This window comes from Marmota marmota, unplaced genomic scaffold (genome assembly GCF_001458135.2).
Source record: "Marmota marmota marmota unplaced genomic scaffold, marMar, whole genome shotgun sequence".
NCBI lineage: Eukaryota > Metazoa > Chordata > Mammalia > Rodentia > Sciuridae > Marmota > Marmota marmota.
In genome coordinates this window covers 11,205,224-11,225,022 of record NW_026000101.1, presented here as the reverse complement: position 1 = coordinate 11,225,022, position 19,799 = coordinate 11,205,224, and the positions used below count along the sequence as shown (strand labels likewise).

Sequence of the window (19,799 nt, the reverse complement as noted above, 5' to 3'; positions counted from 1 at the left end):
GGTTTGTATGTATGTATGTATGTATTTAATGCGATGCTGAGAATCAAACTCAGTGCCTCACACATGCTAGACAAGCACTCTACCACTGAGCTACAACCCCAACCACCCACTGATGAATGCAGTCTTGAGCAGAATAGAACAAAGCCATAGGCACCACACTACTTGACTTCAAAATATTCCACAAAGCTTTAGTAACCAAAGTAGCATGGTATTTACATAAAAACAAACACATAGACCAATAGAACAGAATAGAGAGCCCAAAAATAAATCCACAAGTTTAGCCAATCCATTTTTTTTTAACAAAGGGGAACACACAATGGGGAAATGATTGTCTCTTCAATAAATGGTGTTGGGAAAATTGAATATCCAAATACAGAAGAATGAAATTAGACTCTCATCTCATCCATACACAAAAATGAATTCAAAATGGATTGAAGACTGATTGAAGCCTTAAATGTAAGACCTAAAACTCTGAAATGACTAGAAGAAACAGGGGGATAACTTCATGACAAGGCTTGGGCAATGATTTCTTGGTGATGACCACAAATTTATAGGCAACATAAGCAAAAGCAAACAAATGAAATCACACCAAACTAAAGAGCTTCTGCACAGCAAAGAAAATCAACAGAGAGAAAAGACAACATACAGCACTGGAGAAAGCTCTGACAAACTATATATCCATTAATATCTAAAATATATAAGGAAATCAATAAGACAATAACTTGATTAAAAATGGACAAATGACCTGAATAGATGTTTCTCAAAAGAAGACATACAAATGGCCAACAGTTACATGAAAATATGCTCAATATCATTAATTATCAGGGATTTATGAATTAAATATGAATATGAATTAAAACAGCAATGAGACATTACTTGTTACGATGGTTATTACCAAAATATAAAAGTTTTGGCAAGAATGTGGACAAAAGGGAACTCTTGCACTCTTTTAGTGAGGATGTAAATTAGTACAGTCATAATGGAAAACCAGTATGGAAGTTCCTCATGACAAGGCTTGGGCAATGGTTTCTTGGTGAAATCATTTAATAATAATATTTTTTTATTATCAAAAGGCCATATGTCAGCAGAATACAACAGACACTAGTATGGCAATATGTAAATCAGTGGATGTGTAACCGATGTGATTCTGCAATCTGTATACGGGGTAAAAATGGGAGTTCATAACCCACTTGAATCAAAGTGTGAAATATGATATGTCAAGAACTATGTAATGTTTTGAACAACCAACAATAAAAATTTTTTAAAAAGGCCATATGTCACTTAAGACTGTAGCTGGCATTCTCAGGGGGTGAAAAATGCACCAATGGAATTTATTTACTGTTCATTCATTGCCAGATCTAGTTTGACCTTGACCATTCTCACTGGAGGATACTCTATTTTCCATGATTGATATGATGTTTGTTAGCCAACAATCAGAAGGGCCTAAATAGGCAAGATAGCTATGTCCAAATACATGGAGAGTCCCACATGCTGCAGCTGCTCTCTGAGCAAAGTGATAGATTGAGACAGAGTGGCATGGCCGAGGTACAGATGGAAGAACTCAGCCATTGCCAAAATCAGAGTTGCAAATCTGCCGCCATGTGCAAAATAGCATCAAATGTGGTCTGAAAGCTGGCAGAAAGAAGACCTTTATCTTCACAGTCTTCCATTCTCTAAGCAGAATCAGGACCTATGATGCTAGAGGGCTAGTGAATGGAGAAACCACCCTGTGTGTGGTCAGGAAAACAGAATATCCCTAAAGCTCATTCATCAGTATATGGGACCAGAATTGATTCATCAGCAACCTTCATATCCATCACAGTTTTTACTAAAATCCAGGAAATCTCAATGCATTTAAATGATAAAATGACCAATCTCCTTCCTCCTCCCTTCTCTTCCTTCCTTCATTTTTCATGCAAACATTCATTATCTGTTAATATATTCCAGGCATTGCCAGTAACTAGATATATAAATTAGAATATACTCTCGCTCTGATTTTTTTCTCTTATTCTCCATACCTCATATTTGGTTTGAATGTTGACTGACAATACAATCTTTGTATCACTTACCATCTATGACAGGACAGCCTTAGAACTTTACTGATGGACTTATTCCCTTTTGCTTCATATTCTTTGTTTAGCTTGGTATACCTTGGAGTGAATTTAGTTCTGTTGTGCTTTAATGCAGATAGTGAGTAGAACAACTACACACAACCTATTTGCTTTCTTGCCACCTTGTGTGAACAGTGCATAGATTCACTGAATGGAGAACTTCCAGAATTTACATACCATCTTTCCTATAGAGGAAGAATGTTTTGGACTTTTGAAATGGCAATGGTGAACAATGTTCACTTATTATTTATTCTCATGCATTCATTATTCTCCATCCCATTTCCCTGGTTTGCTTCTTATGCATGTATAATTTCCATGACATTTCTAAAGGAAAAAAAATATTTTTTTTTCCTATTCTCTTACACAGTCACTCAACACACTACTTCTGACACAAGATGTGTTGGGATATTCCCCACCACAAGCAATTCTCTAGCAGATACCAAGTGCTCATTCTATAATATAACTCAATTCTGATACTTTCTTCCTGGAGATAGCACCAGATAGATCTGCTCACAGGTTGAGGGCTCAGTTACAAGACTGTCCCCACTTTAATATTAAAGAGATAGCACACTTTGTATTTAGTCCCTGGTATTTATTTATTCTTAGGAATATAACAAAAATTCTGTAATTTCTGATATATATTGGAAATTTTATCAAGTATTCATTTTCAGGGAAATTAAACCTTAAAAGTTATCTCGATCAGTAGGTTGTTTAAAGATTCATACTTTTATTTATTCAACAATATTAACTGAACCTACTATAAACCAGGCCCTGTTCTGGCCACTATACAAGAAATGACAAATGTTCTTCCCTCAAGAATCTTACAGTCAAATGAGAGTGGCATAAAACAATAATTGCAACTAATGGGTAGATGTCAGGCTAGAGAGCTATATAATTTGCCATGGCAGCAGCAAGATGGGGTCTCCCTTTTCCTGAGGGAGCCCAGCAAAGGAATCAACAAAGGCAGTGACATTTTCCATTGGATCTAGAAATATAAATGATATAAATAATTTTTTCTTTTTTATAGTATGATTTGTTAAGCCTGTATTTTAAAGGATCTATGTTAATATGATATGCTTAATTCATTAACATTAAGCAACTACTGTGTACTTTATATTAGGTTAGGCCCTAGGATACAACTGAATATAAATAAAACAGACAAGACATACCATAACTAAGAAAAACAATGTGATTATTTGTGACAAGGCCTAGAAAAGAAAAACAAATTAAAAGATTAATGTACAATAAGAATAGCTCATCTGCTCTGTAAGACCAAGGAAACCTCCCTGAAGGAAATACTATTCCATTTACCTGAGCAAATGTGTGAGTTTATCCACAACTGTTCACTCAGAATAGTAATGCATATTCACAGGGACAAAGAAAGTTTCTTAGCATCTTATAATGAAAGAAATGTGTCTTAGAGATGAGCTTTTGAAGGTATACAAATATTTTTACATGACAGAGCAACATTTCATTGTGAATTCTAAGGGTGTTGAGCCCAAAGTATTTCTAACTCTGCACAACCATTTCTAGACATCTGCCTGACACGGTGACCCATGCTGGGTCGTTGCCTGTGAATTCTGAGTATTTCTTCTTGCCACCCAAGTTCTGACTTGCTTGGCTCTCTCTGTGCCAGTACTGAGGCACTATCTCACCTGCAGACCACCTATGGCTGGGCCTATATCTTTGACCTCACTGGCCCTCCCTGGTGTACTTCTTTGATTTGGCCCCCTGGTGCCATATTTTTCTATACATCCTTGCCCTCTCTGCTGGGGTCACTGCTGACCAGAATATTCCAAGCCCAGAAAGTCTTTTCACTTTTTACAGTATGCCAGAACTCTAAGGCACGGTCTTCAGATCTAAAGAGACCAATTTATTTAGTTAAAAACTAATTAATATATATATATATATAATATATTTAATCTGGCTAAGACATCCTAACAAATTTATCATTAGGCTAAATGTAACTACTAAAATTTTTTAAACAAAATAATTAATTGGATTTTTTTTAACCATCACAATCATCTAAACCTGTAGGTTTAATGACTTTTCTATTTTTAAATGGTTCTTTGTCTTCTCTTCCTTCCCCATTTTCTCTCTAATGACAGTTTGGACTATCACTGTTCATTTCAAGGTCACACCATCCAGATTTAAAATATCTCTAGGGAGGCAGATTGTGAATCAAGGAGACATGCAAAGGTCTTACTGAGCTACAGGATATCAGGACCTGTGGCCTGTGAGACAGCAAGCATCCTCTAGGCCACATAAAATGTTCAATCTTATTTTCTTCCCTTATAAATAGAATTTATTTATTTATTTATTTATTTATTTTAGAACTAACCATTTTCTAGGTTCTGGGCAGGGAGTAGGGGAAAAATACAAATATTTGGCCCTCAAATGGAGACTAAAGAAGTTCAGAATTTTTTTTTTAGGGACAAATTGACGTTTTTTTCCATGTGATAGCATAAAACCACTAGTGTTCTGGATAGTGCTCTTGGCAGAGGAGGTGAAAGGCACTCTTGTAAATAAAGACAGCATATTATAAATATATAACAGGCAGCAGCGTCTTCTAGCCAGGAAGTACATATGGCATTAGGAATGAAAACTGACTAGAGGAAACCTGGCTCTCCCAAAGCAGAGATATCCCTCCTACCCGGGAGGCTTGGCTTCTTTCTACATTGCCTTTGTAATGTATGTAAGACACAACCTGTCTGATTTTACAAGATCTTGTGTGTGTGTGTGTATGTTCCTACTAGATTATGGAGGGTCTTTTATTCATCTTGGAATCTGCCTCACCAGTGTCCTAGCACAGTACTTAATAGAAATAATGATGATGACATTGATTCACTGGTTATTGATTTAACAATAACAACTTCGACTCCTCCTATAGTGCATATTATGTTCCAGGCACAGTTCTATATGATTCATATGTATAAATACAATCACCTATATGCATACATACACATATAATGTATGCATATATAGATACATGTATGCATATATAGATACATGTATATATATATACTCAATTAAACCTAAAAGTATTATCTTGATTATACAGATAAGACAGCTAAGGTATAGAAAGCTTATATAGTGCATCCAAGATCATTAGAAATAGTAAGTCACAAACCCAGCTTTGAAGCCAAGAAAAACCAGCCTCACAGTTCACCACTACATTTGTACATAGTAGTGACTCAATACAAATATTTGAATTTGGACTTAATATTGAGGACACCAAAAGCAAAGTATGTTAAATGCAGTATCCTTTAACCATAGAAAGACTCATGATGTTAAGGTATGAGGTAGAGTAGTGTAGTGGAAATAGAGCCTCTGGCCACATTCTAGAGCTGCTTCAGACACTGAAGTGTGTGGCCAAGTCCCTGAAACCCTTAGGTTTCTCACCCATGAAGGGATGGAAAACCACTCAGAGATGATTCCAGTTTTGAAATTTTAATTTACCCTTGTGCATTTTCATGATGTTATCATCTTTATACATCAAATTAGTCCATAGTAGCAAGAGAAAATAAGGCATGGGAATTCTTACAACATTGATGAATTTTCTCTAAAATCACAGATCTATGGAGAGAAAGAAAAATATCTATAAAACCATATTCTTTTGGAGAAGTGTTGAAATTATGATTAGGAAAATCAAAATGGTGGGTAACATACTGAGAAGTGTAAGGTTTGGATTGGTATTGGTTGACCTGGATACCAGTCCCAGTGCTCCCTTGTGCCATCTGTATGTTTTGGAGGGTCAATTACTTTACTGAGCTTTTATTCCTCGCCAGGAAAGCAAAGGTAATTACACCTACACTAGGTATCTTGTGAGCATGTAACTGTGCTAAAAAGTGCCTGACATCCAGTATTCAATAGGTGGTGGTCATTATTAAGTTTCATTCTTCATTGATGGATCTCAGTCTTTAGTTATGGCGGTGTCAGCATTTGCTAAAACTTGCCCCATGCCAATTCCTTGTTTCAAATAAGAACATACTGTTCTGAGTGCTATAAGGATAGTTTTAAAAATGTAGGCTGTGGATTTTGCCATCAAGGAGCTTATAACCATGTAAAGGTATTATGATTTAAATGGTATCACATTATTTCAAGGTAAAAGATAAGTACCATATCAAGAAGTAACAACCTTTTCAGAGTAGGAGAAATGTATCAGGCAAACATGATGATCAAACAAGGATTTATAATGTAAATGGTGATAGTTCTTTTAAATTATGAAGTAATAATTTATTGTGATATGTGTATATAATGCCTACTTGGGCACATTGGCTGTGTGAATCATTTTTCATTATTGCAATGCACACACTGAGTTAGAAATTCAATTCCAGCATAATCCTTATCATAAATTCTATTACAATTTGTTATTTTAATGTTTTATATGACCTTAGACTTTAATATTATGTCCTGGACTCTCTGAAATTATCAAATATTACTTTCTCTAATTCTTTTGAAGAATTAAATGTAAACTACTATCTAACTTCCCACCTCTCTAACATAGTATCTTTTAAAAAAATTGTGAAACCTCAAAAATATATTTTTGGTCTCTTAAACAACTCTCTAGCTTGACATTTCTTAAATATTCCTTCCCCAGATTTTTATTGGTGAGATATCCATGTATTTCATAAAGTCAACAAGGGAATCCCTGATTGCCCAGGAGAAAACAATTTTGACTGGAGAATGCTGTTACCTGAACCCCTTAGTCAGAAGGATCATCAGATTCATAGGTGAGTACAGGAGCCTGCTGGGCCAGCCCTTGTGTATAGGTAAAACTTATTAAACTTGAACACATTTGGAAAAAACAATCTAAGCTATGGAACTTTCAACTAAAAGCAAGGGCTGCTTTGGGATTATCCAGGAAGGACAGAAATGGAGTCTTCCCCTAGTGCCAAGTTGAATCTTTGACCCATGAAATAAAGTGGCACTTATTGTCTTAGAAATGGTTTTAAAGTTGCTTTTCTCCATAAAACATTTATCTGAATTTTCCCTGGACATATATTTCAATATTGATTGGATATTGACATATACCCGTTAGATGGGTGAGGCAACAGGTAGAAGAGGGAATACTAATAAATTAATTTAGAAATAATCAAATTTCCTGATTAAGATTTTCTATCCAGTGGGGTTTTTTTAAATGTGGGAAATTTAACAAAGGGTTAAAATCTAATCCATTAGGGTCTTGAAAACAATGCCTTTCCAAAGTTGGAAAGAAATACTTTTATTAGTGTTTATGAGAAGAAATAATTTTTAAAAATGTTCTATATCCCTCCTTCTAGGACTTTTATTGAAAAAAAATCCCAGGGTGCTTTGGTAATGATCATACATATGGGAATATATGTATGAGCACAGGTAGAAATAAAGGTATTTCAGAGTTCCTACAAAATAAATACTTAATAAATAATAATTATTATTGTGTTCTAATGAAATCTGGCAATTATCTACTGGTTGGATCTTCCTGGGAGCCACAGTAAAACTCCCAAGCTGTAACGTGTCTGGTATTTAAACAAGCCAAGGTGCCATTTGGTACACATAGAACTGAGACCAGATATATAGTATACACTCGACCCTTTGGATAATCTTTATTTCCACCCCCATCCCACTGTTTTCCACTGTTATAGGAAAGGGTTGAATGCTCTCATCCATGAGCAGATGACCACACCAAAACCAAATATGCAATAATGTCTCCAAATAAAATGAAAATGAGGAAAGTAGTAGAGTGGGCAGTCCAAGAAAATCAATGTAGAAGAAACAACCCTTAACATTAAAATAGTCCTAAGAATTGACTAATGATATTTTCTGAAAAGTTTTTGCATACTATAGAGGACTGCAATTGGCTCATTGTGATACCCTGATCAAAATGATGCCACTACTGTCTAGGTTACCCGTTTCAAACCATGGCTCCTTTCAAAATGTCCAGAGTCAGATCACTTACCACCAGATTGGCTAGATAACAAATCATCCATGGGGAAGAAAAGGAGAGAAAAGAATATTTATTATACCGAATGCTGAACTAGACAATTTATACACATTATTTTGTTTACTCCCCGCACAACATCCTGTAAGATATTTTATGGTTCTCATTGTACAGATGAAGAATCTGGTAGAAAATGAGGTATAGTAATTTCTCCCAAGGAATGTATGTGTGCACGGATGCATATGCATGTACATAATTCATTAAAGAAAGCAGATTGTGCTCACCATCTGATGTGCTTCCTGCACATGTAATTAAACAAGTTATTCAGAGGGTTATTAGATTAGAATTAAATAGAAATTATCTTTAGAAAGTCATTGTTATTTTTCCTTGGCAAAGAAAAATCACACCCTAGCTGGGAACAGGGTCCAAAGAATAAAAATTTTAACTGGCATTTGATTTGCCATTTATGTAGGCCTGTATGCTTAGCCAAAGCAAGTCTTTGTTCACTGAGGATTCAGAGACCCTAATTACCCCAAAATGAACCCTCCGGGTTGCCTATTGGGGTGCACTATCCTCCCACACAAACAATGCATTGAGCAGAGTTTCAGGACCATCAAGGTTAAATAGAAATTTGTCACCTTGGAGAAACATCAAATTCCCACATTCATAATTGATGACACGCTAGTCCTTTGGGGTCTGTTGTACGCTAATAGAAAGCTGAATGCAGAAAGCCCAAAGCAGAGGCATTCAAATAGATCAGTTAGGTATCAGCATCATGAAATAATGCTCATAAGAAAGGGATAGCCAGCAGGTAGCATCAACCTTGGGGAAGAAAAAACAGCACTGGAAGGCAAGGGGCATTGATGGGTAAAAAGTTATTTGCTTAATGCTTTTCCTCTTGTTTTATGACAAGAGGATCTGCCTGATTGCTAGTGTAGAAAACCTGGGAGACACCTAAGCCATCTGGGAAGTTCTTATAAATGCAAATTCTGAGGCCTCATCCCATACCTACTGAATCAAAAACTCTGGGGATTGAGCCTGATAATATATGTTTTAACAAGTTTCCAGGTGATTCTGATGCACACTAAAGTTTGAAAAACACTGATTCAGGCCATTAAAACTTCTTGCCCTTTTAAGCAATCTTCCTACATTTTGTCCTGTGACTTAGTTCCATTCACATCAACCCCACAAAAATACCATGCATTGCTCGTCTTGCAGCTATTAATCTTTCTTAAGCAAAAATTTAGATAAGTCATTTCTTTGTCTAAAACTTTTCAATGGATTCCTGGTATTGTTCCTGCCTAAAACTTTTTAATGGATTCCTGGTGTTCCATTGCCACACCTTTACCATAAAATCTGGACAGATCCTAGTCATCCTTCAGAACACTACTTAAACATTATCTGTTTGCCCCTACAGACAGCTAGCTACCTCATCTTCCAGGCCCCCAGAGAGCCTTGCACCTACATTGTTTATAAGTACCTAACACATTAGAATGCATAATTAAGCCTATTATTCCTAATAAATTGTAATCCCTTGGAGAACAGACTGTATATTCTTCACTCTCTAACAATAGCATATAGAAGTGTGCCTGGCACATAGATTTTTAATAAATATAGGATTTTATTTTGTATTTTTTGAACAAGCAAAGAGCAAAGAGAAGCTGCTAAATGCTGATTCTTAAATATTCACTTGCCTCCTTTTTTAATTACCTTTATTACCAATCTTCAACTTACTTCTAGGAAATTAAAATGCACAAATAAGGCAGTTTTCTAAGGGGAAGGCCTGAAGTCTACTCTGATTTTTTATATAGGAGGGTCAGAGTAGAAGGATGGGGAAGGGTCTCTCAAGGACAACTTACTGTTTCTGGGTGACTACAGATTGATTTTTCTTCATAGAAGGAAGAAAATGTACTACAAGGAGTAAAGACCCTTTAAATGGAAATGTTTCCTTTGGCAGAAATTAAAATAAAAAAATAAGGTGGTAATCAAAATGTATATTAGGGATGTTATTGTAAAGAGCTTAATAGTCTATTTTTCTAGCCCAGTAGCCACCAAAATACATACTATGCAATTGGCATTGGAAAATGACAACTATTTCAGATAACTATTCTAATTAAGTTGAAATGGCATGACTTTTCTCTTGCAGTTTACATAATTATTCTAGAATCCATTACAAATAGTTTTTCCCAACAAATACAATCAGCTTCACATTGCAAAAAAGACCAATGGATTAGCGAAATACTTTTAAAGAAAATAATGTTTATGCTGCCAAGGATGAAAAAAAAACAAACCTGGGATTCTAATACAGTTCTGGTAAGATAAGTTGATATGCCCTTTCTGTATTGCAATTTGAGAATGTATTTCAATAGCCTTAAAGACAATTTTTTTTACCTTAAAATTCAGTTTCAAATAATGTACCCTATGGAAACAGAGATGTAAATTAATTGTATGAATTAAAATATTGTTATCATAAAAATCAAAAATATCTAGTACAATTTTTTAAAAAATAATGCTGCCAACATAAGTTGCAATCTCAAAAAAATGGTATTAAGAATGTATAATGGGGGCTGGGGATGTGGCTCAAGTGGTAGAGCGCTCGCCTGGCATGCGTGCGGCCCAGGTTCGATCCTCAGCACCACATACAAAACAAAGATGTTGTATCCGCCGATAACTAAAAAAAAAAAAATATTAAAATTCTCTCTCTCTCTCTCCTCTCTCACTCTCTTTAAAAAAAAAAAAAGAATGTATAATGGAGGGAGAATATTCCTGTTATAATGTTAGTCAAATTTTTCTATAATTATTCCTAAACATAAGAAGGATACATCATTAAATAACTGTATGTTTGTGTGTTCCACAGAAGAGAGACTTAAGGGCTGTACGCTAAAAGTTAACTGTTATTATTTCTGAGTTTTAGAATAATGAGTGAACATTTATTTTCCAGATAATGTGAGATTTTTTTCTTTTTCATTATTTTATAATTTCTGTTTTTTAAATGATGAATATATATAATTTTAAATATCAGAAAATCTAAATATTAACAAAATAAAAATGGTAGGTAATAAGATAAAGACTTTCAGCTCTCCAGGAAGATGGTCAAGTTCTCTAATGGAAACTTCAGTGTCCGAAAGAGAGCTAAAAGTGGCACCTGGGCTCTCACATTCTTGTCCTAGACTTGAAGGGATAGCCCTGCCTCACCTCAAAGTTCCAAAATAAATTTTAAGTGGTAAAATGGAAAGAAAAGCTAAATCAAAGAGAAAACATTCAAATTAAGCCCTCTGTTAGCAAATGCTAATTGTCTTAATCCTGACCAAATTCCTCTGATTCACAAATCCAACAATAAGTACACCTAAGATTTGCATTAAAAGGACACCTCTTCTCCCATGTTTTATGTATAAACCCTCATAGTTTAAATCCTCTTCTAAACCATTGGGTCTTCTTACATTATGTTTACATGGATGTGGGAAGGGAGGAAAGGGACTGACTGAAGTAACAAATTCAACCAACGTTTCTAAAAAACAAATATCAAGTTACTGACATGTACTTAGACTACTTTCCCTCATTTCCCTTCTTATTCCATGTCAATACACTTGATGGCAATACCAATCTGCAGATTTAAGTTCTCGGGAGAGATGAACTGGCATTCCCTTTTCAGCAGTAAAGACTTAAATAAGAAAGTCATTTTTTCCAAAAGCTTATGAAGTTCAGTTAAATTCTGTTCATTCAAATATACTTGAATAAACCTATTCTTGTATTTGACAATTATTAAACAATAACTGATTTAATATCAAAAGGTAATGAATTGAAAGCATTAGAATTTGATGAGGGTCTTTTTTTTTTTTTGGTGTGTTTGCCATATAGAAGGATCTATTAACACCTAAAATAATCTGTCATCCAGAAGCTATTTATTATGGCCTTTTCATTTGAAACCCCAGAGTTGTTCCATTGTTACTTCGAATAAAAATTTGATTAAATACTAAGCAAATTCTTTGCCATTTAGGTCAGTCTAAGGATTAGGTAGCACTGGACAGAACAGAAAATGCCATGGTAAACAGTTAATTCATGTAACACTAATTAATTGCCATAAATTAAGTGTGGTCTAAATGAAGCATGAATATTTTAAATGCAATTTCAAAGGTCATGATGTTTTACGGTTGTAAGAATGGATGCCCTGAGACAAGCTTAATGTCAGCCTTTTAGAGAACTAGAAAATCCTTTCCACTGTTGAAAGTCATTTAAATTTATCTGAAAGAGACTTTATTTGATTCAATCAGTTTATTTCTACTTGCATTAGTATTTATAATTAAAATATAGGCGAGGGTCTGCATTCAATCTTCAATAATTTATTGAGCACCTACTATTATGCTAGGCACTCATTAATGTATTGAGAATATACTAGTCAACCAAATAGAATATAAACTCAACGAGGAAAAATTTCTAACAGGGGAAACCTGACAGTAAACAAATAAATTATAGTGTCTTGTTAGAAGACATGTGCTACAGAGAAAAATAACCAGAGAAATAAAACAGGGAGTTTGTGGGGGCAGATTTGCCATTTTAAGTGGGGAGAGGAGACTGTCATACAATGAAAATTATCTAGAAGTTGACAGTGACTGGATAGCAAGATAGGGATGCTCCCAACCAACTAGCTGCCCAGGGAAGTAGGCCAACTCCAAGAGCTCACTGAAAAGGTTTTCCCTGCCTAGTGAGTCTAAACCCAAGCCACCGTATCTGCATCATGAGTATAGACCATAAAAGAAAAATGTGAAGCGGAAGGCAGGACAAGGGCCTATCAGCAGATGGAGATATTTCTAGAACTCAGCAGTATCAGTCAGTTGAAGCTCTGGAACATAAATCAGGAGAGAACCAGGAAGGATCTTAGGGGGAAAGAAACGGAACCCCAGTTTCTAGACCCTATGAGCAGCCAACCCACCAGAAATTGAGCCTAAGGCATTTGGTGCTTCCCATTTTGGGTGGGGTTCAAGTACACAGGGGAGAAAGGATGCTAAAACTGGGAGGCATGATTGGTTTAAAAGACTAGCCAGGGAGCAACCTCTGCTCGGGTCTCAAGAAGCTGTGATGAGGCTGTTTTTTATTGCTCTGCTCAGAGCAGAAAATGAATCTATTCCCTTTTGAATGTCATTTTCAGCGAACCAGATTGTTACAGAACTGGAACAGATGACTAGCCCAGGATCCTAGAGCTTACCCTAATTATCAAGGGGAATGTTACTGAATCGTATGAGACTTTATTGATCATTTTCTGAGGATCCTCCCCAGAACCAGTACTTAGAAGCTGGGCTCATAAGGTCTCTAGCACTTCACAGTTTAGCCAATGCAAATTCTTGGCACTTAATTGCCATAAATCCATGTTCCTCATTCTCACCACTATTGACACTTCAGCCCATATAATTATTTTTTGTATAGGAGTAGAGTACTGTCCTTTGTGCACTGTAGGAAGTTTAGCAGCATCTTTGACCTCCACAAACCAGATGCCAATAGCATCTCCTCCTCCACTAGTGTCAATCAAAATGTCCTCAATCATTGCAAAATGTCCCCTGGGAACAAGATCACCTTTAGTTAAGAACTACTGATAAAGATTTTAAGAAAACAAGTTTAGTTTAAAGATTTTCCCAAAAGTTCTGAATATTTTTGCTCTACAAAATAGTTCATAACAAAATTATGCACAGTGAGGTGCCAAATTACTATCTGAACTTCTAAAATGACTTTCAACAGTTAGTAAAGGGTAGTTTCAAAGCTTTCTATAATAATAATAAAAATCAATGTGTATTTTAGAAACTACTTAAATTATTACATTAGAACATAATAAAAGTGGCTGGAAATGCATCAAACAGAGGGCAATAGCATTATACTAGTGTCTTTTAACCACTAACATGGCTGGCAGCCCCCTGGCATGGAGGTGGTAGAGTTATGCAAGTCTCGAGGTGGGAATGGGGTTGGACTCAGATTGCCAGCTTCAGCATTAGAAAATTATAAACACAGAATCAGAAAGGGCATGTTTGAGGAATTATGGAAACACTCTGAAAATGCACACTTTGATATTCCTGTTTTTAGATTGCTTGGTAGATACCACTTGTCTGTCTCCACATTTGGTTTGTATCCAGGGCATACTTTCTGGACTCCTGTGCATCCACATTCTCCATATATTTTAAAGTTATCATTGCTTCTGGCAAATTTTTAGGGGTTTTCTTCTCTACCAATCAGAGTTTGGACCCACGCTACCTAACAAAATTAAGGAGCAGATACTTGGAAACTAACAAGGTGACAGACATTTGAGAGGGAAAACACCAAAGAGCTATCCTGCAAAAGTGCAAAGAAAGGAGACATTCTTCTTGAGTTAAAACTATGTTAAGAAATCATGTAATTTTATGCTTTGCGGGGAGAAGAAGTACATCTTTTACTTGGTTATCAGGGCATTTAAAAAAAACAGCTGATCCAATTGTAAAAGGTGCTTTATTAATGCAAAGGATGAATAACAAATGATGTTAAATGTTTGTCTTAAGTGTTGAGAATGATGTTTTCTTAACTCTTTCATCAGTTTTTGGAAATAATTTTATGACTAATTTATAACTAGTTCCTTCAATTGTAATAGTAACTATTATCTACTTATAATTTATGAGTTGTTTTTATCAGTTTCCCATGATCTGAATAAGAACTTTGTAATGTAGGTACCATTTAAAACCCATTTTGGAAGGAAAAGCCAAAGTAACAGGCATGTTCCTACAATTTACAGTGAGTGACCATGAAACAGAAAAATCAGCAGACTAGAACTTTTTATGATTTAGATTCTTAGGCAGAAATTTCAAGTTCAAGGTCAGCCTTAGCAATTTATTGAGGCCCTATTTCACATTTTTTTTTAAAGGGCTGAGGATGTGACTCAGTAATTAAGTACTCCTAAGTTCAATCCCTAGTAAATAAAAATAAAAGATTCAGAGGACAGTAAGAAAAACAAGTTACCCTTCCACCCTGGTTCCACAGATGGGGAAGGGATTCTCCCCTTTGCATACCTAAGAATGAAAGATAGAGTCCAAGCAAACTATCAATGTGGAGGCTGCAATCCTAGCTATTGCAAAGTTTCACAAGCTTCACAGGTTTGTGGCCCACTTAAATAAGTAACATGGAATCTGCTCAGTAGCCTTGCTTTGGAAAAGAATCTCACATCTCTCAGTGAACTTCCAGTGCTGTATCCAGGAGCTGTCGTGAGAAGTGAGCTATTACTTGAATTTGAACATTTCTAGAGGTCAAAACCCACTGCATATTCCCATCTCTGGGACTCCATAGACATTCCACTACACTGGTTTGTAGAGTTTGGGGGTGAGTACTGCCTCTTGAACCCAACTTGGCCCAAAAAAGTGACTGTCACCTAAGTATGACCAGTTCCCTGCATTGTAGGAGAGGCATTGTGACACAAAAGGGAACAAAGGACACCACCCTTGAGAGCCAGGAGATCTAGTGCTTGCCCTTTGAAACTAAGAATGTGGCCAGTGATGTATGAACTCCTGCTTGTGCCAGGACTAAAGGCAGGTACCCATGCTGCTTCTGATACACCTCCCTCCTGTACCGTGTTCTGGCCCCTGATACTAACAGGATAGGAAGAAAACATCATGGTTTTACTGCTGCCCTGCCTATAGGGGCATGCTGAGGTAGTCTTGAGCAACACCCTGTCTCTAGCTATTGCCCTGCCCCTGGGCACACAAGGCTGTGGAGGCTGAGTGCAACTTTGCCTACACCTAGCTGACATCTCACACCTGGAGTACTGCCATAGAAGCTGCAGAGAGGGACACCACAGTTCCTGCTGCCACCCAACCTATGCATTTTCCACGGTGAGTCATTGCAGTGATGTCAGGACTAGGTGTGAGTGCCACAGAGTGGATGCTGAATATTTCTGCCACCATCTTTCCTTGCACAGTGTCTGGGCCTATCCCACTGACTGGTTAAAGGACAGTGCTTCAGATCCCTCAGCACTGCTGATGCTGCTAATACCAGAGGGCCTTCTTAGTTGCAAAGCTAGCATGTGGGTACCTGTGGCATCTCTATCACCCAATATGTGCCACCACTTCTTTAAGAACAGCCACACAGGGAGCACCCCCATACCCATTGCTGTCTATACCACACCTGCCTGAACTGCTAAGAACTGCTAGAATATTCCCACTCTTACATAGACCTCAGAGACCATAAGTCTGACTCCAATATGGTAATGAATTTTGCCCAAATTCACTAATCATAGCCAAGGAAGCTATAGGGAAACTACATCATGGCGCCCAGATAGTTTGTTATGTAATGTTGACTTTAATTCTAACATCCCAAGACACATCTTCAGAAGAAATCTCCTTACTAAGAAGGCCATCCCATAAAAGTTGTAGAGATTTCTGATCCACCAAATGTGCAAATCTCAATGTAGCAATACAAGAAATATGAAAGAACATCAAAAATAATTTAAAAGAATGATTATTAAAAAGCTTTATGAGATCTATGAGAATACAGATAATCAGCTAAATGAACTTAGGAAGAAAATTCAGGATATAAATGGGAAATTCAGAAAAAAGAGATTTTGAAAAAGAACCAAACAGGAATCTTGGAAATGACATCAGTGAGTCAAAAAAATAGACTGTAGGGGTGGGGGTTGTAGCTCAGTGGTAGAGCACTCACCTAGCATGTATGAGGCACTGGATTTGATCCTCAGCACCACATAAAATAAACAAAATAAAGGTATTGTGTCCAACCACAACTAAAAATATATATATATATTATATATATATTATATATTTAAATATATAGTATATATTTAAATATATAATATATATTTAAATATATAATATATATATATTATATATATATATATATATAATATATATATAAAATAAATTAGTCCTAACAACAAACTAAACAAGCAGAAGAAACAATATATGAAGACAGGTTTTAAAAATAATTTCATACTCAGACAAAAAAAAAAGAAAGAAAAAGTTGAGAGCACTTAAATATCTTCATTTTGAATACCTGAAGGTGAGAAGATAAAGGTTAAGGGCATAGAAAACCTATTCACTGAAATAATAGCAGAAAACTTCCCTAATTTAGGTAGATTATGAACAACTTTGTATAGGAGGCTTATAGAAACCCCAAATAGACATGACCAGAAAAAATCTTCACCATAGCATGTCATAGGAAAACTATCAAAAGTATAAGACAAAGAATTTTAAACTCTGCAAGAGAAAAGCACCAAGTCACATTCAAGAGCACTCCCGCTATACTAACAAAAAAATTCTTAGTAGAAAAACTACAAGGCTTAAAGGAAATGGAATGAGGTATTGCAAGTCCTGAAAGAAAAATATTGCTGACTAAGGTTGCTCTACCCACCAAGGCTATATTTAAGAAATGAAGAAGAAATAAAGACCTTCCAGGATTAGCAAAGACTGAGGCAAGTCATCACCACCAGGCCAGCCTTACAAAAGATGCTTGAAGCCTATATTCAGAAGTGAAGAAAAAGATAACTATTATAATGAAAGCATGTGTAAGTATAAATCCCACTAGAAGAATAATTATTCAAAAAAGAAGAAAAGAAACAAATGCTATCAATATGGTAAATCATCAAACCATAAAGATGAACAGAAAGAAAATAACCAAGAATATTTCAAACAACTGGAAGACAATCACCAAAATGATAGGAATAATTATCTTGTATGTAAACATGCTGCAGTCTAGCTGGGCACAACTCACGGAGCCACTTGTCAAGCAGAAACAAACTTTATTTTTAGAACACAGGTTGCACCACATGAGCTCTTCAGGAATTCCCTCAGAGCCCAACTGCCACCACTGGCTTCCAGGGAGCCTCTCAACCCCCACTCCTCCCGCTCTTGAAGCCGATTGGCTGGGTCACGTGGGCAGAGCTAAAAGAGTTCCCCAATGAGTAGCTCTGTGGTCTGAAAGGGCAGGGAAACAGCCCAATGAGCATCACCATAGAGGAGCCAATCAGCTGGAAGTTTTCTGGGGCCACTTGGGCTGTGGCTCTCAACATAAACAAACTAAATTCTCCAATTAAAAGACATAGACTAGCTGAATGGATTTAAAAAACAAAAACAACAATGTGCTGCCTGCAAGAAACTCACTTCACTAGGAAAGGTAAACAGATAAAGTGAAAGGATGGAAAGTGATATTCTAAGCAAATTTAAAAAGTTAAGCAAGAATAGTTAAAGTCTATTTTGCCAAATACAAGTGTAAGACAAAAACTATAAAAAGAGACAAAAAAAAGATCACTATATAATAACCAAGGAATCCATTCAACAGGACAATGTAACAATTATAAATCTGTGTACACTTAATATAACAGCACACAATTTAAAAAAATGTATTATTAGACCAAAAGGGAGACATAGATCTTAATACAATACTGGTGGGAGATTTTAGCACATACTTTCATCAATGAGCAAATTATCCAGACCAAAAAAAATAAATAAAGAAACATCAGATTTAAACTGAACTATAGATCAAATAGACTTAACAGACATTTTCAGAACATTCCCTCCAACAACTGCAGACTATGTTCTTTTCATTCATACATGGAACATATGCCTCAAAACATTCTTAAAGGATTCAAGAAAAATTGAAAATTGAAATCTTATCCTGTATCATTTCTGATCACATGGGATAGAAACAAAAATTAAGATCAAAATAATCTTAGAAGTTATACATGTGCATGGAGATAAAACATTCTTGAATGAACAATGGAGTCATCAAGGTAGTCAGAAGAAAAATTTTAAAATTTATTGGTACAAATGAAAATGGCAGCAACATATCCAAATTTATGGGATATAACAAAAGCAGTACTAAGAGGGAAGTTTATAGCAAAGAATGCCTACATTTTAAAAAATGAGAAAGATTTCAAATAAATAACCTAATGATGCAATGTTTTAGCAAAGCAAGAACAAATTAAACCCAAAATTGGTAGAAGAAATAATAGAATGGAAATAAATTAAGTGTAGACTAAAATAAATAGTACAAAAGATCAATGAAACAAAAAAGAAATGGCTCTTTGAGAAGATAAAATTGACAAACCTTTAGCTAGACAAACCAAGAAAAAAAGAGAGACGGCCCACATAAATAAAGTTTGTGATTAAAAAGAAGACATTACAAGCAATACCACAAAAATACAAACTATCACTAGGAATTATTCTGAAAAACTATGTTAATAAATTGGAGAATATAAAAGACATAGAAAAAATGTTGGACACACATGACCTACTGAAACTGCACCACAAAGACATAGAAAACCTGAATAAAGAAATAACAAGTCATGAGATTGAATCATAACAAAAATTTCCTAAGAAAGATGGGACTAGATGAATTCATTGCTAAAGTTTATTAAACTTTAAATCTATGGAATAGTTCCTTAAAAGGGAAGAAACCCTTCTGAACTCATTCTATGAGGCCAGCATTACCCTGTTACAAAAACTTGTAAAGAAAACTTTAATATTCAGATTAAAACTACAGACACAAATGCAAAAATTCTCAACAAAATTCTAGCAAATTGAATTCAAGAGTATATCAAAAGGATCATTCAACACGATAAAGTTCATTTCATTCCAGGGATGCAAAAAAGTTTCAACATATGAAAATCAATAAACACACACATCAACAGAATGAAAGAGAAAAATCATATGATTATCTCAATAAACACAGAAAATGGCATTTGATAAAATTCAGTATCCCTTCAAGAAAGGCCCTGAAAAAGTAGGTATAGATGGATCATACCTCAGCAT

General features: G+C 35.6%; 1 protein-coding gene across 2 annotated transcripts in view; it reads left to right on the top strand.

Moving 5' to 3' along the window:
* Plppr1 (phospholipid phosphatase related 1) overlaps positions 1 to 19,799 on the top strand; it is a 57,017-nt gene that overhangs the window by 10,815 nt on the left and 26,403 nt on the right. For both annotated transcript variants that reach the window (XM_048783298.1, XM_015492116.2), the window contains exon 2: positions 6,712 to 6,844. In XM_048783298.1, coding sequence (XP_048639255.1) covers positions 6,712 to 6,844 — 133 coding nt within the window. The remainder of the gene's footprint in view (positions 1 to 6,711; positions 6,845 to 19,799) is intronic.